This window comes from Suillus subalutaceus (genome assembly GCF_016647625.1).
Source record: "Suillus subalutaceus strain FC151 chromosome Unknown DFJ58scaffold_37, whole genome shotgun sequence".
Taxonomy (NCBI): Eukaryota; Fungi; Basidiomycota; class Agaricomycetes; order Boletales; family Suillaceae; genus Suillus; species Suillus subalutaceus.
In genome coordinates this window covers 55043-79736 of record NW_024540286.1, presented here as the reverse complement: position 1 = coordinate 79736, position 24694 = coordinate 55043, and the positions used below count along the sequence as shown (strand labels likewise).

The 24694-nt window shown below is 50.0% G+C and overlaps 7 protein-coding genes across 7 annotated transcripts; 3 read left to right on the top strand and 4 right to left on the bottom strand.

Annotated features, from left to right (window-relative positions):
* Positions 1-138: 138 nt before the first annotated feature.
* DFJ58DRAFT_658565 (PIN domain-like protein) lies at positions 139-1285 on the top strand (the record flags this gene model as incomplete). Its single annotated transcript, XM_041382036.1, is given in 4 exon segments — positions 139-396; positions 455-576; positions 627-760; positions 777-1285. Coding segments are annotated over 4 exon segments (1023 nt in total), but the record flags the coding sequence as incomplete, so codon positions are not given.
* Positions 1286-1911: 626 nt separating this feature from the next.
* DFJ58DRAFT_726529 (uncharacterized protein) lies at positions 1912-4609 on the bottom strand (the record flags this gene model as incomplete). The annotated part of the gene is made up of 6 exons (XM_041385381.1): positions 1912-2259; positions 2308-2480; positions 2536-2921; positions 2974-3062; positions 3115-3205; positions 4311-4609. The coding sequence occupies 6 exons, from the start codon at positions 4607-4609 to the stop codon at positions 1912-1914; spliced, it is 1386 nt and encodes a 461-aa protein (XP_041245187.1).
* Positions 4610-5737: 1128 nt separating this feature from the next.
* Positions 5738-6423, top strand: DFJ58DRAFT_658634 (uncharacterized protein; the record flags this gene model as incomplete). Its single annotated transcript, XM_041382041.1, has 2 exons — positions 5738-6094; positions 6151-6423. 2 exons carry the CDS (start codon positions 5738-5740, stop codon positions 6421-6423), a joined length of 630 nt encoding a protein of 209 aa, XP_041245186.1.
* A 6104-nt stretch (positions 6424-12527) lies between these two features.
* Positions 12528-13907, bottom strand: DFJ58DRAFT_876220 (uncharacterized protein; the record flags this gene model as incomplete). The annotated part of the gene is made up of 7 exons (XM_041394446.1): positions 12528-12800; positions 12885-12992; positions 13017-13083; positions 13131-13274; positions 13316-13701; positions 13770-13842; positions 13882-13907. 7 exons carry the CDS (start codon positions 13905-13907, stop codon positions 12735-12737), a joined length of 870 nt encoding a protein of 289 aa, XP_041245185.1. The 3' UTR covers positions 12528-12734.
* Positions 13908-19050: 5143 nt separating this feature from the next.
* Positions 19051-19548, bottom strand: DFJ58DRAFT_781442 (uncharacterized protein; the record flags this gene model as incomplete). The annotated part of the gene is made up of 3 exons (XM_041389791.1): positions 19051-19088; positions 19120-19316; positions 19344-19548. 3 exons carry the CDS (start codon positions 19546-19548, stop codon positions 19059-19061), a joined length of 432 nt encoding a protein of 143 aa, XP_041245184.1. The 3' UTR covers positions 19051-19058.
* Positions 19549-19814: 266 nt separating this feature from the next.
* On the top strand, positions 19815-22585 carry DFJ58DRAFT_726524 (fumarate hydratase; the record flags this gene model as incomplete). Its single annotated transcript, XM_041385380.1, has 13 exons — positions 19815-19963; positions 20562-20598; positions 20653-20738; positions 20791-20947; positions 21004-21090; positions 21144-21247; positions 21301-21442; positions 21491-21622; positions 21671-21760; positions 21813-22091; positions 22150-22213; positions 22269-22391; positions 22446-22585. The coding sequence occupies 13 exons, from the start codon at positions 19815-19817 to the stop codon at positions 22583-22585; spliced, it is 1590 nt and encodes a 529-aa protein (XP_041245183.1).
* Positions 22586-23139: 554 nt separating this feature from the next.
* Positions 23140-24636, bottom strand: DFJ58DRAFT_294814 (uncharacterized protein). The gene is made up of 2 exons (XM_041379718.1): positions 23775-24636; positions 23140-23722 (listed from the first exon to the last, which is right to left on the bottom strand). The coding sequence occupies exons 1-2, from the start codon at positions 24511-24513 to the stop codon at positions 23268-23270; spliced, it is 1194 nt and encodes a 397-aa protein (XP_041245182.1). The 5' UTR covers positions 24514-24636; the 3' UTR covers positions 23140-23267.
* Between the last annotated feature and the right edge of the window lie 58 nt (positions 24637-24694).

Below are 24694 nucleotides of genomic sequence, written 5' to 3'. Positions count from 1 at the left end.
TGTGACGACGGTACCCATCATGTCCCTCGCCCTCTCGAATCGATTTACAGGACCTGCCCCTCACTTGCCCTATGTTGTGGGCATTGATGCAAGGTACATGATCACAATGTTGGGTGTCTGTTGGGATGCTAAAATTATGAGTGCAGCGGATGGTTCAAACAGTGCCAACAAGGAAAGTGGCAACGTGCGCATGCTCAAACTGGAATGAACCCTGTGCTCTGCACCTTTTTATTTCGCCTGGCTCGGCTTGCACGCTTCCCAGTGCAACTTATCTTCTGTTATGATGGTGACCAGCGGCCAGAGGTCAAAAGAGGGCGCCGCGTGTCTACAAGGGACCATTGGATGGTCAAGCCCATGCAATGCATCCTGAACGCTTTCAACACACAATGGATCACTGTGCGTTGTCTGTCTTTTCCTCTGTTCTTGCTGTCAATGTCATTTTCTGCCGTCTTAGGCTGCAGGTGAAGCTGAAGTGCAGCTAGCATTGATGAACAATGCCGGAATTATCAATGCTGTCATGACGGATGACAGTGACATCTTCGTCTTCGGAGCTAAGACAGTCCTTCGGAAGCAAGTGTTTCTTTTTTTTTTGTGCGGGCAGCTTTTAAGCGGGGTTTTTTTCTTAGCTCAACATTCTCACCTGACGCAACCGTCAAGATGTACACCACAAGCACTATTCAGGAGCATGTGGAACACTGCCTTGTTGGTGATGCCTTTGTGACGATGACTATCTGCTGTGGCGGTGACTATGATAAGGCAGGTTAACTATCCTGCAGATGACTCTTCTCACCGACGTCTTCATCAGATGGGTCTTGCTGGCTGTGGCCCTGAGACTGCCCTTCGTCTCGTTCACTGCATGAACACCAGCATATTGGCACATGATGGTATCCCACTGGACCAGGCACTGAAACAGTGGCGGGATGCTGCTCGGTATCACCTTACAGATGATCCCACAGGTAAACTAGGCCGAGCTCATCCTGCACTGGCCCACTCGCTCGCTGAGTCGTTCCCTGATCCCAATGTCATCAATCTGTATGCGCAACCTGCTGTCACCCTGCTTGCAGAGTTGCCTGCTGTGCAATCTCCGGCCCCGCCTGATCTTGCTCCACTGGCCTTGGTCATCCAACAACTCCTGGGCTGGGAGCTGAAAAAACTCATCAGCGCGTTTCGTTCCACTATCTGGCCTGTCATTGTATTACATGAATTGCTCGAGGACCTCGCCAACAATTCGCCAACAAGTAACGAGGTGTGTTTCTTCTTCCCTACTCATTCTATGTTACCCTGATGCATACTGTGTCCAGAACGATCTTGCCCCTTGCTGCACGAGGGCCGTGTTTCAATGCCATGCTAGGCGCCCTAAGAAAGTGCTTGCAGGGATTGCGGGACACAATAACGATGTACCTGTCTGTGATCTGGAGCGAGCCACACTCCAGCTGCTCGATGGGCTGACTGGAGGCTCTACTAGTCGAGACAACGAGACATTACAAAGCAGCAAGTATATTCGGGTGTGGCTCACAGACCGGATATATGACTCCTGGGTGCAAACAATGGTCCCACTGCCTCCAGGGCCTTCTAATTCTCATGTGAAAGATCCAACTGACCTTACAACACACCAGGACCATAATCTCGAGCCATCTACTCCTGATGTCCCCATGGCCACCACAACATCTGCTGATATCATCGACCTCACACAAAGTGAAGGAGATGTGGTGAGTTGTACTATTGATCTCACTGGTCAAGGTCCAGACACCAAAATCATTGACCTTACTATCTGACTGTGTACGTTTCCTCTAGTATCATAATGTAATTGTATGTCATTATTCTGCAAATCTTTTACATTTGTCTGCTCTCACACTTGTACCGTTTCATTATTGTTTCATTACCATTTCATTAACGTTTCATTACCTCACATCAAAATGTATGATTACTATGCAGTGTATGTAGTACAGTCTCAAGCACAATGACAGGTTCTACCACAAGCATGGCAAGGGTCTTCCTTGGCCTGTTAGGATTCATATAGTGCTCTCGCTTCTCCCGAGGATTGTCATTCCACGACAGCAGGTACTTGAAGATCGTACCTGGATTGTCAAAATTTTCGGCCCATCCTCCCCAATCACAGATGTCCCCAAAGTCCCATCTGCATACCTTGTATAAGAATTGACATCTGCCTCGTCGGAAGGAGTGAGTACCATAAGGACGTGGGTCCACGCCAATATCCAGGAGGTTATTGCAAAAACACTCGAGGAATGCATCAGAGGTCTAGGCCATATAAATCAGAAGCAGTGCCAAGAAGCACAGGACACTTACCATGCCGTCTGTGGGATTCACGCTAATACTGTCGGTACCGATTTTCTTCCAAAAAATAAACCCATCGAGATTCTCACACCTCTCCCTCGCTAACATCCACCAGACTGCAAACGTTCGCACCAAACACATCCACGGACGTTGCTCATCAGCATACACATAAAACGGTGCTATCCCTGTACAGTTGCTGGTCAGCTCCGATGTGTCATGCATAGTCATCAAGCAACGCACCTCCATATTGATGGGTTTTTCTGAATGGTAGTTCGAGTCTCACATGGAAGTCAGCAGGTCGGAAGCCCTCGCCCTGAAGTAATAGTTCGGTGGAAGCGTCAAGCCAGTTTCCTTTAACTGAGTTGTCCTTGACTTGGAATGTGATATCCGCCCAAGTAATCCACAGGGCCTCATCATAGCGCAGGAGACAGATCATTGACACTAAATAAAGTAGCAGGAGCATACTGCGGATCACGAACCCTGCCCACTCTGCTGGGTTTTCAGCCTTTCGCTTGCGAGATGTTGGCCCATACTCTTTGCGTGGTGTTGCCCAGAGAAAATCCCACAGATGCTTCATAGTTGCTTCATCCATGGCTCTCGCTCTCAACAGCCTCTCCAGACCGTACCTAACAAATAATGTTAGTCACAGTTGTGACGGGAGATGTACAGAACACTTACCTTTCTTCGACGAAGACTAACCATGTATTGTGAGACCGTGACTGAGAGTGATGGGTTTCCGATGTGCTTTCCAGGGATTGTTGGATGTTCTGACCACGGTTGTGTGCCAAGCTTGTGGTCACGACCAAACTTGTGGCTCACGGCAGCTCGCATCTTCTGTGCAGTGCCATATGTCGCATGCGGGACATTTGGAGGCTTTGCCTTACCGGTCCAGATATCGTTTTCGTTGCATCTGCAAACTCTGAGTCAGTCATGCACAGCATGAGGTCCATATAGCACAACTTACTTGTCCATTATCCAGAGTGCGATGTGGGTATCACAACCTGGCAGGCACATATAAGAAAGTGCTCAGCCAGTATAAGTGAGTCTCAGCTCTGCCTAGCTGCTATACTCGCAGAATGCAAGAACGTTCGACCCTAAAGGGGAAGCAAGGAAAGCAAGGATCCACGGAATGATGCTGAACAACCCTGGTGAATGGCGGTGAAATGCGCTGAAGGCGCGCGCAGGAAAGCGAAGTGCGAAGGTGCGCGGAGCGCGGGAAGGTAGTGCAAGCGGTGCACAAGTGTAGAAGATGGATACTGAGACTGATAAGAGGAAAAGCGCGGATCTAGACGGATACTGACAGTGCCACTAGCTATAGACTGATGCTAGGGCCTCAAGATGATGAAGGACACATGCATTGCATGGAACTAACTGATGATAGATACTGAGTGGTAGGAAGGTAAGGTGGAATAGTTGGGTGTAAAACGAACATGAAAGTATGTAAGTTCTACCTAAGCGCTCTCCCAGGGCTCGGAGCCGAATAGGGAGCGCTCTAAGTATGTAAGTGATGTAAAGTGATGTAAAGTAAGGGTCCATGACGAAATGGGAAGTGTAATATGCCAAATATGGTCAGATAACGAAAAGGGACATACCAAGGGACTGGTTTGGACAATGGATGGATGCTCCTGGAATGATTGGTGATGCAGGGCGCTTAAGCCAAGAAAGTGCGCAAGGGGCGCGCACGCAGGAATACTGTGCATTGTGCGGGAAGTGTCGCACCTAGGCGCATTTCGCGGGAAGGTGGTGCGCCTCTATAGGGAATGACTAGAGGTGATGATAGTGCGAGTCGGCAGTAAAGGCCAGTCATCAGAATCGTAAATGAGCCCATTATGTGCCTGCAGAAACGCGAGTCTCTACAGTGATCCAATGGGAAAGTCAGTAGGAAGATCAGGATAGAGGCCGTCGACATCATCAGCCGACACAACCCTTGTTTATAGTTACACAAAATTCCTTGAATTGGTTCCAGTACCTGCGCTGCGTGTTAACAAGGGCTGCAGAGAGAATATGTCACGTACCGCTGATAGTCAGAAAGAGTGGTGTCAACGATGACACCTGCCGAGGCTGTCTCAAGGCTCGCTGATAGTTGGTCATGGTGCGCTGGGACAGTGGTAGCCATCCTTTTATGTTTCGATGGCAGGGTGTCAGCTTCATTTGTACTGATGCGCAGTGTGCCACAGGCAGCCTGATTGTCAACGTCAAAGCTATTGAGGAGGGACTCTACCTCCTCGTCTTGGTCTTCAGCTGCGGCTTCAGTACTAATGCCTTGGGAGTCGACGAGATAAGCAGTGGCGCCCTTCAGTCGAGCTAGAGACATAGCAAAAAATAAGTGTAGGTGTGAGACGACTCAGACAAGTCCATGTGCGGATGCTTCCGATATAAGTTTGGTTCAATTTGAATTTAACAGCGAGAGCTACCATTTGACACACCTTACTCTCCCTGAGCAAAATCATGCCGGAATGCGGTGACGGAGAAGAAATACTCTGCCTACCAGTCCTCGGCCAGGAATACACACCCGGAACACCGCTCACCACCTACCAATTCCTGGTGTAAGCAAATTCAGCCCCTAAGATGTGCACAATGTACTGACACATTAATTGAACCTGCTTACAGACAGAACCCAAAGAACGACAAAGGCCGATGTATGAGAGAAACTCAAACAGTACGGAAGGCCAGTCAGCGGTAACCGAGAGGAGGTGTTGCAGCGCCTTCGAGCATTCTCTGAAGACGAGAATGAATGGCTGAGGTACGCAGCATCCAAATTGTACAGTACCTGTCATTGACCCATGAGCATCATAGCTTGTTTCAGCCGAAACTGAAGCGAAAGCGAGGAGAACATACCTCTCGCAAAACATTGTCCCGGAAGCGGGTCGAGGATACATTTGGAGCAGCACCACCGACTCTCACTTACAAGAGCAAGAAGAGTGCGGACCGTACTCAACGTGCTCTAAGTGAGAAAGATCGCACTGCAAACACATCATGGGTGAGATCTGTGCTGAGAATGAGAAAGAAGGTATTGCTCACTGCTACTGTGCATCTGTCATGCAGGCTACAGCCGTCTTCTCGGCATTCAGAATGCCAACTGACTTTAGCTGTGCGCCGGCCCTTCCAAAACACAGACGGACACAGATAGAACCGGCCCAACAGACTCCTGAAGTGCTGGCAGACTCAGAGCTGACAGGGTGTGGTTCCCTGCATGAACAGGTAGATCGTTTATCAATTTTTCAAGAAAACATGACATTACCACCTGCTGACTTATGTAGGAGTCGTTTGCCGTGCGCATGCAGAGAGTCGAGAACAATATACAGTCAGTCAGAGATGACATATATAACATCGAAGGTAGTATCAACAATGTGACCGCTCATGTCATGGATGTGAAGTCGTTGGTCGGCTGCTCCGCACTGTCTCCGATTCGCGAGAACCACATTCCCACCAAGCACAGCCTATGGGTCAATCTGCTTGTACAACTACTGCAGTACTGCCATTGTCAAGTCAGCCAGTCAGTTCGCCCCATTTGGATTTTGGCACTGTACCTCAGCAGTCCATCCCCTCAGCTAAACTCAGAGTTGCTCTGCTTGGTGATGAACGGTTCGAGTACGACAAAACACGGGTCCCAGAGCCGCCGACAATTCACCTTTCGAAGGATATTGATAGGTTGTGCAAGGAGTGGGAGAGTTCAAACTTGCTTCATGTGGGTGGTCGTGGAATTCCTGTGAAATACTGGGGTGAGTTCTACAAGAGAGCAAAGGGCGCCAAAACAACAGCTTGGGATGCTCTAAGGGTCGAGTGGGGAAATTGGAAGGTATGACCACTTCAGCGCCACTGTCTTGATTAATCCAAACCTTCTTCTTCGTCTAGTTTATTGCCGAGGAGCACCAGCGTTATCCAGATACTGCCTCCTTCTGGTGTGCATTCAGCGACGGAAACAGCAAGAAGTTTTCTTATCAGCAAATCCTTAACTGCATCGCAGAGCAGCGGACTGCAGCAGCAGCTCAAGATGCAAATAATGCACGCATATTTTTTGGTGGAAATCTTGACCACTCATTGGCTCGGGGTGCATTCCGCTATGCCAAGGGTAGCAAAACATATCTATTGCGCAAGGATGACGCCATTGCAAAGAAAATGGCGTGAACTTCTCGCAACACGGCCAGACATCTCAAGTGTTCAATCCTCCTCTCAGTAGCGCTCTTGATCTTCGATTTCTTTTGCTTGTATACAAACTTCTATAGTACATCAAAGTCTTAATTAAGTACCATACTTTAGCAGGCCTGCAATCCTTGCAGGTTCACTATTTACCTATCACTATGAATGTCAGCTCTGGTTTGAAACTTCTCATGCCAGTCGCCAATCCAACGAATATACAAGAGAAGCCACAGAGGGCTGGACGAATATACAAGAGAAGCCACAGAGGGCTGGATGAATATACAAGAGAAGCCAGCAAGTGCTGGTAGGAATAAACAAGAGAAGCCACAGAGGGCTGGTAGGAATAAACAAGAGAAGCCAGTGAACGCTGGTAGGAATAGACAAGAGAAGCCACAGAGGGCTGGTAGGAATAAACAAGAGAAGCCACAGAGGGCTGGTAGGAATAGATGAGAGAAGCTGGTAGGAATAAACCAGAGAAGCCATAGAGCGCTGGTAGGAATAGGAGACGAGAGAAGCTGGTAGGAATAAACAAGAGAAGCCACAGAGGGCTGGTAGGAATAGACGAGAGAAGCTGGTAGGAATAAACCAGAGAAGCCATAGAGCGCTGGTAGGAATAGGCAAGAGAAGCTGGTAGGAATAAACCAGAGAAGCCACAGCGCTGGTAGGAATAAACCAGAGAAGCCACAGAGCGCTGGTAGGAATAAACCAGAGAAGCTGGTAGGAATAGACAAGAGAAGCCAGTGAGCGCTGTAGGAATAAACCAGAGAAGAAGCACTGATCACCTGAAGATATCGTTGACAAATGAGTTGAGGAGATGGCCATGGCCTTGTTGGAGATACCTGTATCGGGTGGACCTGCCTCAACATGTCAGTAGTCTTTGTAGGTGCCTTTGAGGCAGGACTCGACGAAGAAGAAGGGGAGAACGTACCAATATATCGTATCATTGACAAACGAGTTGAGGAGGCCATGGCCTTGTTAAAGATACCTGTATTGGGGTGGACCTGCCACAACATGTCAGTAGTCTTTGCGGGTGCCTTTGAGGCAGGGACTCATGAGAGGAGGGAGGGGTGTACCATAGATCGTTGACAAAACAATTGAGGGATGGCCATGGCCTTGTTGGAGATACCGGTATCGGGGTGGACCTGCCTCAACACCTTGTTAGCCCTGTCTCGTTGACAAATGAGTTGAGGATGGCCATGGCTCGTTGGAGATACCGTATTGGGGTGGACCTGCCTCAACACCTTGTTAGGGCCTGTCAGTAGTCTTTGCAGGTGCCTTAGAGGCAGTTGAGACCTTAGCTTAGGTTGTTGATATTGATATTTGATGTGATCTGATGGGGTAGGGAGATGAGGCGGATCAGATGTGAGCGGATCAGTGAGTGCCGAAAAGAAGATGTGGACGCACGAGAAGGATATTGTAAAGAACGTCCGATCATGCCCAAAAATGGCAGTTCTTCGACAGACGACGGCGGCACTCGTCCGTTTCAGCCTGTCTTGCGATCCGTGTCGTTGATCACAGGTGGTCGAGGTCCAGGTGGAGCGCGATTGGAAATCGAGCCCAAGATGGAAGGGAGCGCTGTGGCTGAGCAGTCACGTGTCACGTTTACAGTCTTAGGCGAGACTGCAAGTCTCACCCACATGACCGTCAATTTTTCACACGAAGTATAGTTGCGTTCTTGACAAGACTTACTTCAGTCCAATACACATGCATATATAATACGTATGCTGTACGAGTATCATCTTTAAAGCATGAATGCAAGCCGCTCAGAAATCTATAAACTTCGAAACAAAAAACATACGACTACAGTATTTCTATGGTCCTAATGTCCATCAAGTCTCCAACAGAAACCACGTCGTCGACCTGCCCAATGATATGATGGTCCGACGCGATCCTCTTGAATTCTACACTGCGCTGCTGCGATAGCAAAAATGCGCAGAAAGGCTGCCCAAGGCGAACAAGCAACCGCAATGCTCGTGATTCCAGGTCAACCACCTTCTGATTTACAGGAGAACCACTGGACCAATCGTCTGACGGAGAAGAAGGTGGCGTCTCATAATCCTCCTCGCTCTCCGCATCATTTCCAAAGTCAGACGGCTCCACAAATTCAGGCGGTTCTGCAAAGTCAGGTAGCTCGAGGAGAGACCGATCCCAGGGACGGACAAGCACAAATTTTTGCTCGGTGGGCCTTGCCGGCCAGAACTGAACCAGGATCTCTTCGGTGGTGATAAGCAAGTCGCGAAGCCCGTCTGCCTTCACTCTATACCTCAACAGAGTCTCTGGGGCTGGACTACGCACCCGTCTGACTTCCCTGACATTGAATGCAATACAAGGCAAGGCGCAGTCTCTGTGCTGCGAAGCGAGGGGCCCTCACGTCGCAAAGCCGGGTATAAAGGGTCGAAGCGAAATCCACAGCCACCGTCTTTCGCAGCAATGAAACCGAGGACTGGAATTTCATCCTTCGAGTAGGGGTGGTAGCATGCATGGTGGAGCTTCGTATGAAGTGATGGAGGCTGGTAGACAGCTGTTGAACTCTGATGATTTTCCGACCCAATCGAGGCCGGTGATGTCACCCTGACCGAGCCACAATCTTCCTGCAGGAGCCGCCCGAGAGCCTTGTCCTGCTTCTCGCCATAATCTACAGCCAGGCGGACGCCAAAGATGCCAAACAACGAGTATGCGACTGTCTTCCTGACGAGTGGTAACGCGGGTTGACGCCCAATGGAGTTTCTCTCTGGCGTCCACTCATGCTGGGACGGAAGGCCGCAACGGCTGGTGGGTCTATGCCCGTCGCATCCTTCAACTCCTGCATGATTGCGACGGACTCTTTGTGGTTGGGAGTGCGATCATTAAGATAAAGGGTCCAATTGTTCTGATAAAAGAGAATGACTTTGGGAGCGATAATTCTTGAACCGTCCATCCGCGCGTGTTCCAAGTGCTCTTTGCCAGTGCGCCAGACTTTGACGATGGTGGAACATCCGACAGGTAGACAATTGTGAGCGCGGAGTGGAGATACCAGACGAACATGGAGTTAACCGATTCCTGGAGTTCGATGTTGTTGCCCTTATCGATGCAGCATGTATCGCTCCATGCCCAGTTATACCCCGCATCACGAGCGGTGTTGCAGAAGGACCGCAACTTCGTCATGCCGCCAACCGGATCCAATTCCGAGTCATACACGCTCCTGCCCTGGATATCCTGCAGCAATGGCTCCTTCCCTTCCCACCTGTGTGATAGCGCGGCATATTGGAAATACGTCATCACCACTTCTTCGATGCGCTTCATGGGGAGGTCTGGATGCGTGATTGTTGATGACACAAGCCTCTTATAATCTATGCTCATTTTGAAGGCACTTATCTGCGCCTCTCGATCGCATGAGAGACCGGTGATAGTGTCGAGTACACGGAGTGGAGCATTGTCGAGTCGGGCATCGATGACCCGTCGGATAGCACGTTCTACCTCAGAAGGTCTGAGATACTGCTGGCGCAGCTCTGGAGAAAGAATTAAACATGTTGGCGAATGTGTTATTCAAAGGCTTACTTCGTGTCTGAACGTCGGGCGCATCATCCAATTTGGAGAACATCGTTTCGACGGTCTGTATCGCTTCATCATAACGTTGTGCACCATGAAGCGCTGCATGCTTCAGATTGTATCCAAGATAAGATAAAGAGTCAAGTTCAATGACCTATGTATCGCCGCAATGAGCATGGATTATGAAATGATAGATGCCAACGCACCTTCTGCGCATCGAGAAGTGCTTCCATCCATAGCTTCTTACCCAACTTTGCCTTACTACGATTTGCAAAGAGAGTATCAGACCCAGGATTCAGATTGATTGCGGCCGAGTATAGGTCAATAGCCCTGTCATAATCGCTCGCAGTGAGGGCGGCATCTCCACCGGCAGCACAGGGCGCGCTGCATTCTTGCTTGAAAGCTGAATGAAGTATGGGTGAGGATTCCAGTCTAGATATTATCACGGACTCCGGACTTGCCATTTGACCAATCCAGGCAGCTGGCCTTTGTAGATTCGTCGATGGCGCTTATCATATATTTGTGTGCTTCAAGGGCTTCATCGGGTTTACCTGCCAAAAGGAGTGCTTGGCACCGTGTCTGGTGGGCAGTGAGACACAAAGACCCGAGATCCCAGCCGAAGAGCTGGACAAAATATTCAGTTATGAAAAGTACCATGTATGCATCATCTTGACGCACCACAGTCAAGTCCTCGTATGTTTGAGGTATGAATTTTGATGAGAAAGCGCCCCGAGTTGACAGCGGCAGTGAAGTGATCAGCGGCTTCGTCGTGACGCGCGCCATCCAATGCATTGATTCCAGCCGAACGCGCATATATGTCTAATGAGCGAGTTGCAGATATCAGCATCGATGGCCAAGCGTAGTCGCATGACACTTACCTCCACGACACGACGCCCGAGAGGATCGGTATTCGGACGAGCGGCAGTCAGCTCTTGATGAGCAACATTGCTTCCTCGTGTTGACCTGCGCTGAAGAGGGCGATGCCTGAAACACGCAATGAGGCAGAGAATATGCGATACAAATTAAAGTTACCTTGATCAGGATAAGAAAATGGTTGGTGTTCGAATCTTGGTTGGTGAACATGGATGCGACGTCGAATGCTATCCTAGCGTCCCGGATGTGGCCTTTTCCGCAGAGGGCGATACCCTTTGAGATGTAACCTGTCAATGAGGGTTGAATGCCGATGGACTATGTCACGAATGAAAGTAAGCCTTTAGTAAGAGAGTCACAATGGGTCAGCATAACTCACCTTGATTGCATCATCAAGGGCGAGGTCCCAGGCGTGTTTTCGAGCCAGAATGAATGAGCGATGGGCATAAGAAGTAATAGTCGTTGGCATCGGTGTGGATCTCTTCGGTGAGTAACTCTTCAGCAGTGTCCAGGTCTCCAGTTATACATGCATCGCGGGCTATCGTGATATCCAGGATCTGCACGAAGGAGGCTCGAATTGTGTTATGAGGGTCAAAGATGGAAACTCGCCTTTGAATTAGCGTTGCTGGGTGCTGCCCACTCTGAGATCTTGTTATCTTGGCCTCCGCTGAGGATGTGCTTGCCGTCAGAGGAGAAAGTGGCAGATCCCAGCGGGGATGAATGCTGGAAGATGGCGATGGTTTGTCGATCTGAGAGCCGCCAGAGACGGACATGGTGGTCAGAAGATGCAGAAGCGACGAGGGTGCCAGCGGGATGAATGGCAATGACGTTGATATTGTCAGTATGGCCTTTCCAGGGCTGACCGACCTGCTGCCAGGTTAATAATGGATCCCACTCTCGTATGGTAGGATCGCGAATGTTGCCTCCTGAAAGAAGACGTGTGCCATCGAGCGTCCACGTGAGTGACAAGCTACGATTCCCAAAAGATGCGACCTGTTCCCTTGCGCCTGGATTATAAATTTTGATGTTATGGAATGTTGCGATGGCAAGAAGTTCACCAGAAGGCGAATATCGAACGCAGTTGACAATAGAACCACAGTAGATTGGTTCTCCTTGCATCTGCCACGTTTTGGTACACCAAAACTTCACCCTATCGTCCTTTGAACCAGTAGCCAGCACCGCACCATCCGGAGAAAAATCCACCGAGTTGATCCAATTGGTGTGGGCTTCGATGGGTTGGGTGAGAGTTTCACTAGTTTCACCGTGGTAGGTAATGATTTCTCCGCCATAATCACTTGCTATTATTTGACCATTTGGTTGATACCGACAATGCGCGCGCCCCAGTGGGATACCCCTTCATCTTCTTCAACACAACACCTGTCTCCAAGTCCAAAGACGAAGTGTCTTGTCGGCGGCAGAGCCCGTAATCATTTGTCGCTTATCGGGGAAAACTACGACTGCGCTTACGCCCCCCTCATGATCTTCAAAAGTTCGAATGGGCGTGGTGCTTGTAATGACCTGCGGCATTTTACTGGGAGGGGTCGAGGGACTGTGGGGTGTCTTTCTCTGTAGAGGTGCGTGTATCATTCGTTTTTATGCTGATTCACCACCCTAACCTAATTCGGTTCCATAGACGCCCAAGACACGTCACACGAGGTAGGTCGCCCCCGTTCCAGCAAGAATTCTCCCTACGAGTCATAACCGCTTTCATCGACTGCACTGTGTGCATGCCTCCGACTTGTGTTTTCACAGCTCCCAGAATATATCCCCTCCATCCAATGGCCATAGTGCAGTCGATGTTACCCGCACATCGATGGCAATACTTACATCATGGTGAAGCGTTACAAGGAACACAGCTACTCGGGAAACATTAACTTTTGAATTTGAACATGTATATAGCACTACATGAAATCAGTTACCCTCTTACGAGCCTCGAGGAGGTTCACTTTCCTGTCCACTATCCTGACCTGCCTCATCAGAGGACACGTCAGTTATAGGAGTGCCTTCGCGATATCCGGTGAAGGGTTTTCAACCCGCATATCCTCACTTACATTTCCTTCTCGATCCTTCCGTTTCTTCTTCCTCGACCTCTCGCCATCCTGATCTCGGTTGTTTTTGACGCGCAGCAGTGAGCGACAATGACTCTGCGCCATCTTCATCTACATCAAGGGAAGCAAGCGCACCACCCTTTGAATTCTTCTGTTTCTTGGTTTCTTTTCCTTCTTCTCTGTGTCTTTCGGTTTAGACCCCCTGGGTATGAAGGTAGGCTTGAACGTAGCCAGGTCAACATCTTTTACGATACCATTCGCTGGTGGTGGCTTGACATCTGGGCCTGGTTTGGACGGTTGCAGAGGACGGCAGGGGACTCGTCCACCTCATCAATATTGCCCATGCGATCCTTCTCCTCGTCGCTATTCTCATTCATCGCTCGCAAACAAATGCTTTAAAAAATATCCATCCCGGGACGTTCATACATGAGCACATCATCTCCCTGCCCATGCCAATATTCGCAACATCGCGCTTGCTACTCCCAGAGCGCCCATTCTCCACTTGTCGCTCCCGCACTTGCCCCCGTGAATTCGTCTGCTGACGCTGTGCTGTGAACTCAGGCTCCATAACCTCCGCCGACGACCCAGAGGTGTCGACAGGGACCGCCAGAACCGGGTCCTTGACGCCAAAGCGCTTGCACAGCAGTCGCACAGGCTGCCACGTACACACCTCGCGCGTCATAACACCATACATGCCCAGTCGAGCAGCATGCACCTTCGGGGCTTCTTCCTTGATTTCTTCCTTCGGCTTCTCCTCTGCCACATCCATACTGTCCGCCGCCTCTTCTGGCTGTGCAGCAGGCTTGTGCAGGCCCGAGATCTAGAACAGCGGCAATCGTAAATCACCCAGCCATGGCTCTACAAACGGTGAGGAATAATGCAGCTGACTTTGCATAATTGCTTATCTCTTTTGCGAACTCCTCGGGTGTCTGCCCAGGCTTCTGTGCGGGTGGAATTGCGCCTGAGCCAGGATTTGCGTGCGCGGAGATAGGCAGCGTACCTTGTCTGCTTAGAGGGATCGGTCATAAAGGGCTAAAACCGTGGAGAGCAGCTTGGGCGACGTGGAGCTCGGCGTGTGTGATCCTGGGAGGCGTGGGGATTGAGGGACCTGGCGAGGAATCACCCGACGTGGACAGGGGGCCAAAGCGACTTGCAGTGATGTTCTGAATGCGTTCTTGGTCTTTCTGGAGATGTACTCGACGATGGACCTGGGTGCAGAAGGTAGGGCGTTCCACCGAGCGCTGCTCCCCGCTGTCTATAACATGTAAGCACGTAAGATCTGTAGAAAATGAATTTTGTCAAACCTGGCTCGCAGAGATGCCTGTTTCCGTGCAACTGAGTTTGTGACGGAGGAGGGATAGCTGCATTCTCTTTATCTTTTGAATTAGCTTTCTCCCTCTCCCAAACGTGTTTGGGATAATCTTGTGGCACATCTAGTATTTGCAAACTGAATATCCCACATGCGCGCAAAAGAGCTAGTGACTGAAGGTCCTCCGCCACGGGTTTCTCAGATATGATTCAAGTTGCAAGTAAGGAAGTGACGAGACTTTAGTCCGATACACATGCATATGTATATGATGCGTATACTGTACGAATACCATCCTTAAGGCATGAATGCAAACCGCTCAGAAATCCATAAACTTTGAGACAAAAAACATACGACTACAATATTTCTATGGTCCTGATGTCCATCAAGTCTCCAACAGAAACCACGTCGTCGACCTGCCCAATGATATGATGGTCCGACGCGATCCTCTTGTATTCTACACTGCCCTGCTGCGCTAGCAAAAATGCACCGAAAGGCTGCCCAAGGCGAACAAGTAACCGCAATGCTCGTGATTCTCGGTCAGCCACTTCTCGTTTTACAAGAGAACTGCTGGACCAGGCGTCTGACGGGGAAGAGGGTGGCGTGAAATAATCCTCCTCGCTTTCCGCATCATGTCCAAAGTCAGACGGTTCCACAAATTCAGGCGGTTCTGCAAAGTCAGGTAGCTCGAGGAGAGACCGATCCCAGGGACGGACAAGCACAAATTTTTGCTCGGTGGGCCTTGCCGGCCAGAACTGAACCAGGGTCTCTTCGGTGGTGATAAGCAAGTCGCGAAGCCCGTCTGCCTTCACTCGATACCTGAACAGACTCTCTGGGGCTGGACTACGCACCCGTCTGACTTCCCTGACATTGAATGCAATACAAGGCAGGTGCAGTCTCTGTGCTGCGAAGCGAGGGGCGCTCACGTCGTAAAGCCGGGTATAAAGGTTCAAAGCGAAATCCACAGTCACCGTCTTTTGCAGCAATGAAACCGATGACTGAATGTCATCTTCGAGTAGGGGTGGTAGCCTGCATGGTGGAGCTTCATATGAAGTGATGGAGGCTGGTAGACAGCTGTTGAACTCTGATGATTTTCCGACCCAATCGAGGCCCGTGATGTCACCCGACCGAGCCACAATCTCCTGCAGGAGCCGCCCGAGAGCCTTGTCCTGCTTCTCGCCATAATCTACAGCCAGGCGGACACCAAAGATGCCAAACAACGAGTATGCGATGTCTTCCTGACGCGTGGTAACGCGGGTTGACACCCAATGGAGTTTCTCTCTGGCGCCACTCATGCTGGGACGAAAGGCCGCAACGGCTGGTGGGTCTATGCCCGTCGCGTCCTTCAACTCCTGCATGATTGCGACGAACTCTTTGTGGTTGGGAGTGCGATCATTAAGATAAAGGGTCCAATTGTTCTGATAAAAGAGAATGACTTTTGGAGCGATGAATTCTTGAACCGTCCATCCGCGCGTGTTCCAAGCGCTCTTTGCCAGTGCACCAGACTTCGACGAAGGCGGAACATCCGACAGGTAGATGATCGTGAGCGCTGAGTGGAGATACCAGACGAACATGGAGTTAACCGATTCTTGGAGTTCAACGTTGTTGCTCTGATCGATGCAGCATGTATCGCTCCATGCCCAGTTATAACCCGCATCATGAGTAGTTTTGCAGAAGGACCGCAATTTCGTCATGCCACCAACCAAATCCAACTCCGGGTCATACACGCTCTTGCCCTGAATATCCTGCAACAGCGGCTCCTTCCCCTCCCACCTGTGTGATAGCGTGGCATACTGGAAGTACGTCATCACCACCTCTTCGACGCGCTTCATGGGGAGCTCTAGACGCGTGATTGTTGATGACACAAGCTCCTTATATTCTATGCTCATTTTGAAGGCGCTGATCTGCGCCCCTCGATCGTATAAGAGACCGCTGGTGGTGTCGAGTACACGGAGCGGAGCGTTGTCGAGTCGGGCATCAATGACCCGTTGAATGGCACGTTCTACCTCGGAAAGGTCTGAGATACTGCTGGCGCAGCTCTAGAGAAAGAATTAAACATGTTGACGAATGTATTATTCAAAGGCTTACTTCGTGTCTGAACGTCGGGTGCATCATCCAATTTGGAGAATAACGTTTCGACGGTCTGGATTGCTTCACCGTAGCGTCGTGCACCATGAAGCGCTGTGTACTTCAAATTGTAATCCAAGATAAGATAAAGAGTCAAGTTCAATGACCTATGTATCGCCACAATGAGCACTAGATATGAGACGATAGACGCCATCGCACCTTCTGCGCATCGAGAAGTGCTTCCATCCATAGCATCTTACCCAACTTTGCCTTACTACGGTTTGCAAAGAGAGTATCAGACCCAGGATTCAGGCTGATTGCGGCCGAGTATAGGTCAATGGCCTTGTCATAATCGCTCGCAGTGAGTGCGGCATTTCCGTTGGTATTACAGAGCGCCAAGCATTCTCGCTTGAAAGCTGAGTGAAATATAGGTGAGGACTGTAGTCTAGATGACACCGCGGACTCTACACTTGCCGTTGGACCAGTCCAGGCAGCTGACCTTTGTAGATTCGTCGATGGCGCCCATCATATATTTGTGTGCTTCGAGGGTCTCATCAGGTTTACCTACCGAAAGAAGTGCCTGGCACCGTTTCTGGTGGGCAATGAGACACAAAGACATGAGATCCCAGCCGAAAAGCTGGAGAAAGCATTCAGTTATAAAAGCACTATGTATGCATCATCTTGACGCACCACAGTCAAGTCCTCGTATATAAAATGAATGGTTTTTGATGAGAGAGCGCCTGAGTTGACAGCAACAGTGAAGTGATTAACAGCTTCGTCACGACGCACGCCATCCAAGGCATTGATTCCGAGCTGAACGCGTAGACATGTCTAATGTGCGAGTTGCAAAGATCAGCGTCGATGACCAAGCGTAGTCGCATGACACATACTTCCACGACACGACGCACGAGAGAATCAGTATCCAGACAAGCGGCAGTCAGCTCTTCGATGAGCAACATTGCTTCCTCGTGTTGATCTGCGTTGAAGAGGGCGATCGCCTGAAACACGCAATGAAGCGGAGAATGTGCGAGACAAATTGAAGTTACCTTGATCAAGATGAGAAAATGGTTGGTGTTCGAATCTTGATTCGTGAACATGGATGCGACGTCGAATGCTGCCCTTGCCTCCATGACGTGGCCTTTGCCGCAGAGGGCGATGCCTTTGGAGATGTAACCTGCCAATGAGGGCCGAATGCTGATGGACTATGTCACGGATGAAAGCAAGCCTTTAGTAAGAGAGTCATGATGGGTCAGTACAACTCACCTTGATTGCATCATCAAGGGCGAGATCCCAGGCGTGGTTTCGAGACAGAATGAGTGAGCGATGGGCATATGAAGTATACTTATTGGCGTCGGTGCGGATCTCTTGGGTGAGTAACTCCTCGGCAGTGTCCAGGTCTCCAGTTATGCATGCATCGTGGGCTATCGTGACATCCAGGATCTGCACGAAGCATGCTCGAATTATGTTATGAGGGTCAAAGATAAAAACTCGCCTTTGAATTAGCGTTGCTGGGTACTGCCCACTCTGAGATCTTTTGATCTACGCCTCCACCGAGGATGTGCTTGCCGTCCGAGGAGAAAATGACAGATGCCTGCGGGGATGAATGCTGGAAGATGGCGATGGTTCGTCGATCTAAGAGCCGCCAGAGACGGACATGCTTGTCATAAGATGCAGAAGCGACGAGGGTGCCAGAGGGATGAATGGCAATGGCGTTGATATGGCTAGTGTGGCCTTCCCAAGGATGACCGACCTGCTTCCAGGTCAATGGATCCCACTCTCGTATGGTAGGATCGTCTTTGTTGCCTCCTGAAAGAAGGCGTGTGCCATCAGGCGTCCACGCGAGTGACAAGGTCAATAATGTGTCATCCCCAAAAGATGCGACACGTTCGCTCGTGCCTGGATTATAAATTTGGATATTGAGGTGTGTTGCGATGGCAAGAAGTTCACCAGAAGGCGAATATCGAACGCAGTTGACATAACCACACCCGATTGGTTTTCCTTGCAACTGTCCGCGTTGTGGTACACCAAAACTTCATCGTTCCGTCCTTTGAACCAGTAGCCAGCACCGCACCATCCGGAGAAAAATCCACCGAGGTGATGTTACTGGAGTGGGCTTTGATGGGTTGGGTGAGAGATTGACCAGTTTCACCGTGCCAGGGAATGATTTCTCCCTTTATATCACCGCTTGCTATTATTTGACCATTTCGTGATACCGCCAATGCATGTACCCAACTGCTATGCCCCTCCATCTTGTTCAACACAACACCTGTCTCCAAGTCCCAAAGACGAAGTGTCTTGTCATCCGAGCTCGTAACCATTCGTCGCTTATCGGGAAAAACTGCGATTTCCCTTACGGTCCCCTTGTGATCTTCAAAAGTTCGAATGGGTGTGGTGCTTGTAATGAGCTGTGGCATTTTACCGGGAGGTTGATGGTGTTGACCACGGTCAAGGGATCGTGGGTGTTTTTCTCTAAGCTGCAGAGGTGCGTGTATTGTGCCTGATTCACCACCGTAACCTAATTCGTTTACATAGACGTCTAAGACACGAGCCTGAGGTACTAGTTCACCTCCGTTCCAGCAAGAACGCTCCCTACGAGTCATAACCGGTAACTAACCAACCAACCACCTTCCTCCACTGCACTGTGTACATGCCTCCGATTCGTGTTTCCACACCTTCCCGAATATATCTCCTCCATCCAATGGCGATAGTGCAGTCGATGGTGATACTTACATCATGGTAAAGTGTTACAGGGGACGCAGCTACTCTGAAAACATTAACTTTTAAATTTGAACCTGTATATAGCGCTACATGAAATCAATTGCCCTCTTACGAGCCTCGAGGAGATCCGCTTTCCTGTCCACTAACCTGACTGCCTTCACCAGGGGACACATCAGTGATAGGCAGGGCCTTCATGATATCTGGTAGAGGATTCTCAACCCACATATCCTCACTTCCATCCCCCTCCCAATCCTTCAGTTTCTTCTTCCTCGACCTCTCGTCATCCCGATCTCGGTGTTTTTGACGCGCAGCAGTGAGCGATAATGACTCTCCGCCATCCTCGTCTACATCAAAGGAAACAGGCACGCCACCCTTAGAACCCTTCTGTTTCTTGTTTTTCTTTTCCTTCTTCTCCGCGTCCTTCGGTTTGGATCCCCTGGGTATGAAGGTAGGCTTGATCGTAGCCAGATCAACATCTTCCATGATACCGGTCGTTGGCAGTGGCTTGACATTCGGGCCTGGTTTAGATAGCCCGGCTGGCACAGGCAGCAGGTGGCTCGTCCACCTCATCAACATGGTCCATACGATCCTTCTCCTCGTCGCTATCCTCACCATCACTCGCAAAAGTCGCTTTGAAAATATCTATCCTAGGACGTTCATACGTGAGCACGTCGTCCCCCTGCCCATCATCTTCTCCCATGCCAATGTTCGCAACGTCGCGCTTACTACTCCTGGAGCCCCCACTCTCCACCTGCGTCGCTCCCGCAAATTTGTCTGCTGACGCTGTGCCAGTGGAGTAGATTCTCATTAGCAACGAGTTCAATGTAGTACTTATGCTAGTCATGGTGGCGGGGCGTACTTTGCAGGTTGGGACAAACCCCGATGCGAACTCGCCTTGGAGTTCAGTTTTGCCAACAACACGAACCTTCACCTCTGCATTTGTAATGCTCGACTTCAGCCTGCTGAAGCAGCGAGATCATAACACGAACATGTAAGGGATGATAATGATGATTTTTAGCATCATTTTTGCATGCTCATCTAGTCTACACCTTCCCAGCTATCAAAAATGCAGTGGGTGCTTTTCAGCGTGCTGTGTCAGCAGTCAGAACCCCAAATATTGTAGGACAAGCTCCATGGATAGACTGTAATTTCGGGCATCCACAGGAAAAAGGAACCCGGATGGATGTGATGGATCCCGAATTTCTTCGTGCTGGCGCGTTGACTGAGTGCTGGGATGGTTCGGTATAGCGTGGCCGTGTTCGCCTGGTGCGAGTAGTGGATGGTGAAAAGCAAGCCAAAACCAAATACACAAATGAAAGAGCAGAACCCTCCGCCCATAAGTACATGGAATGCAGCATCCCTTATCGCACGTGCGGGCAAAACTTACATTTCGATACTGTTCGCAGAAGCATCGAAATGAGTGCCCAGATTAAGGGGGTACAAACGCCTTCTATATGGTCAGAATCGCAAGTCTGAGTTGGCTTGCAAGTTGGGACGCGTGATAGGGGGGAATGGTACTACAGTACCCGGTCGTAGCCGGTTCCTTCCGGATCATCCTATTACTTAAGTAACAGCTCCTCTATGTGAAGAGACCAGGGCTCCAACTACGTATTACGTCTTGTCATGGTGAGTTAACTTATCCCACTCAGCAGAGGCGGACTGAAGTGATCACTATATCAGTCCAACCAGTCCTTCCGCACTGAGCGTGATACCTTCGGTGAGCTCCAGGTCCCAGCCGATCGTTATTGGGGAGCACAGACACAGCGGTGTGCATATTTGATCTGATGTGCATACTTAATTACTCAGCCTTTCCCCCAGGTCGCTACAAAACTTCGACATCGGCGGTCCCTCACAACGGCTACCGCCTCCCCTAATCAAGGCCTTCGGCGTGGTGAAGAAGGCAGCATCCATCGTTAATATCAGCTATGGCCTAGATCATAAAATAGGCGAAGCCATCCAGAAAGCAGCTGATGATGTGAGAGATTGCATCCTGAGCTTCGGATGTGTGTGTCGAATTAAGCTTTTCTTCAGGTCATTTCCGGGAAGCTCATGGACCACTTCCCTTTGGTTGTCTTCCAGACTGGAAGTGGAACTCAAACCAACATGAATGTAAACGAGGTGAGCATATCAAACATTTGAGTGATCGCTAGCTTTACCTCGTTGGTTAACAGGTGATTTCGAATCGTGCGATAGAACTTCTTGGCGGCGAACTCGGTTCCAAGAAACCAGTCCATCCCAATGATCATGTTAACATGAGCCAGAGTAGTAACGATACGTGAGTTTCCACGCGAGGAATGCTTACTTTAACGAATTTACTGGTAACTGTAGCTTCCCAACAGCTATGCACGTCGCCGCCGTGACTGAAATTAGCCACTCGCTACTTCCGGCATTGACGGAACTCAGGGATGCGCTTAATGAAAAGGTTCAGTCATTCGGTCACATTATCAAAATCGGACGCACGCACTTGCAGGTATGAAAGGGTCGGTCTTAAATTCGAAAGCCGTCTTATCGTTATCAGGACGCTACTCCCCTGACCCTTGGCCAAGAGTTCAGCGGATATGTCCAGCAAATCGATAATGGCATCGCTCGCGCTAAAGATGTTCTTCCTCGCTTAAGTTTTCTGGCTCAAGGCGGAACTGCCGTTGGCACGGTGAGCCATCTAACATCCGACGAATATAGGCGCTCAAGTCTTGTGCAGGGTCTTAACACGAAAAAGGGTTTCGACGTGAAGATTGCAGCTGAGATTTCCAAGATTACAGGCCTGAAATTCCAGACCGCACCCAACAAGGTAAGACATCACACAGCTTGTACTTCGTCTGACTTCTGATCGAAACCCGTAGTTTGAAGCTCTAGCGTGTCACGACGCTCTTGCCGAGGCTCATGGTGCTCTGAATGTCATCGCTTGTTCTCTGATGAAGATTGCTAATGACATTCGATTCCTTGGCTCTGGTCCTCGCTGTGGCTTCGGTGAACTGATTCTCCCCGAGAACGAACCTGGTAGCAGTATCATGCCCGGTAAGGTCAATCCCACGCAGTGCGAGGCTGTGACTATGGTTGCCGCTCAAGTGATGGGCAACCAGACCACTGTCAGCATTGCTAGTGCTAGTGGACACTTCGAGGTATCCGTACTCCATGCGACACATTGCCATTTAATGATTTGTTCTTTTCTCGAATTAGCTCAACGTCTTCAAACCCGTTATAATTATGAATGTGTTGCAGAGCATTCGTCTTCTTTCTGATGGTGGGGATCTATAACTCAGACTACGCTTGTTGGCCCGCTCATCTGGTCTCGTCAGCTTCCCATTCGTTCACAAAGAATTGCGTGGCTGGTATCCAAGCCAACGAGAAGCGCATCAACCACCTCCTGAACGAGAGTTTGATGCTGGCAACAATCCTAAACAGCCACCTTGGCTATGATAGTGCGTGCTAATTATAAGTGTGCGAATTTACTCGAAGTCAACCATACTTTGCAGATGTAGCCAAGTGCGCAAAGAAAGCACACAAGGAAGGAACGACGCTGAAGGAAGCAACGGTTGCGCTTGGATTCCTGACACCCGAGGAGTTTAATGAGACAGTACGCCCTGAGTTGATGCTGTACCCAGATGACGAATAGTCACAAACTGTTTACATCACCGTTTACTGTGGGGAGTGATGGCTTTGTTATGCGCTGTCATGGAGCTGTGCCAATAGTTTCAAAGAGCATGTGGTATGACAGATGATCAAGTGATACGCCTCCAAGTTGTCACTGCGTCGACCCCTGCGCGTGTACCGTTGTGTGGGCGCACCCATGCCTCTGTCGCTTTTCCTCTATAGACCTCCCAGCGATGACCAAACTGGTAGATCATTCTAGTTCCAAGTTGGAAGCTTGATTATGACGAGAGATTCTGATTGTCACGTACTACGTCAAACGGGCGTTATCCCAGCCGAGTATGTCAAACTAGTTATGTATGCAAATCAAAACCAGGGTGATATCATGGGGGACGACCATGACACATGCATCACTTATCATGACGTGTTTGTGAGGTGGCAGGGTACGTGATCACGATGCATTCGTAATACATATTGGATGGTGGAAGAACGTGTTTGATGACGGGAGTAGCAAGCCCTCCTATTCCAGAGCGCGGGAATACGGGTAATGTAACCAGCCAGAAAATGAAAATTGATTGAGGACAAGGTACGCTGTGATGAATGCACATACTGGTACAGATGAAAGTAGAAAGTATCAACAACCATGTCGAATAGTATATCGTATCAACGTCCCAATGTCCCTTGATATCAGCATCTCATACACGTACCTACCGCAAGTTACGTCCGATTCCACCACACACGGAGCATGGTCGGACGTCAATGATCAAGAGTGGTAGGGTTCCCGTGCCACCACACTTCTGGCACAATTGACCCCCAAGGCGCGGATCACCTGGGGGCACAGGAATGGCATACGGGACGGGCGGGGTTCGACCCATGCCTATTATAGGGTTATGTACGTATAGGTGCTGGCCGTAAGGCGTAGGCGCCTGCGGGAGAACGGCAAGCGGCGGCCGGCCAGTGTAACTTGAGGACTGGAGTAAAAGCTGCGATGCCTGCGGTGGGGTGAACCTGGGTAGAGCACGCTGAAACTTGGAGTTATGAGATGACGACTCGGTGTTCCAGGATGTGTACGTCAATGCGCCGGTATAACGTTTCCCGTATTTCTCCCAGCACTTCCTGCAAGGGTGGGAGGGATCATAGTTCTTGTACCCCGTATTTTTGCCTAAAATGGAGCGACGTGAGTTAGCCACATGAGAGGATGTGAATACACTGACATTTGATACACATGTAGTCCTTATTGGGGTACACGAGGATGTATCCGTTGTTTAGTAATGGGTGTCCAGGTGCAGGCGTTCTAGTCGGACTACCGTCATTCGGAACGTCCCGCGGAGGGGTCTGCTGCGCCAAAGGCACTCCAGGAACTGGGCCTCGACCCCCCTGGTATGACGGTGTATGAGTGCTCTGGGTTATACCAGAGGAAGAAGACGTTGGATATGGAGCTGCATAGGCGCCTGCTTGGGACTGCTGCACGGTCCGTATCTGTTCATCATGTAGACCCGAAACAGCGTCCACTGCATCGCGCACTGTACTGAGGAGTGCTCCAACCAGGCCGCCCCCTCGGCGAGACTGGTATTGCTGACCAGCATGTGCAGACCATGAGCTTGGGACTGTCCACAGTGGCTGCTGCGGATGCTGCTGGGACGGGGACAGCGGCTGTGAATTCGATGATGAGGAAGTGGCATGTGATGAATAGGAATGAGAGCCTGAGGAGGAATGTGAATGTGAGGGTCTGTGTGTACTGTGACTAGGTCGCGGTGGTCGTTGGAAGGGTCTACGAGGACCGCTTTCTACTGTTGTTTCTCCATGGTAAGTGTCTGCAGATGGAGTGTACGCTGGAGGCATTTCCTCGTCAAGTCCTATCGGATCTGTCGGGTGTGGTGGTGCAGACGCATACTGAAAAGCGCTCGAGGACTCAGCTGCTAGTTGCGTTGGGGAATGGTTTGTTGGCGACATCGGTTCTGAAAATGAAAAGTATGAACGTAGAAGGAGGAAGATATATATATGTATCGTATGCCCGTTCCAAAATTTTGCACAAGAACGGGAGATACACGGTTGAGACACAGCCAGCTGCGCAGGTCTCGTCAATTAATTAGTTTCCGGGATTGTTACTATATAGGCACAGCAGCACAGCCAC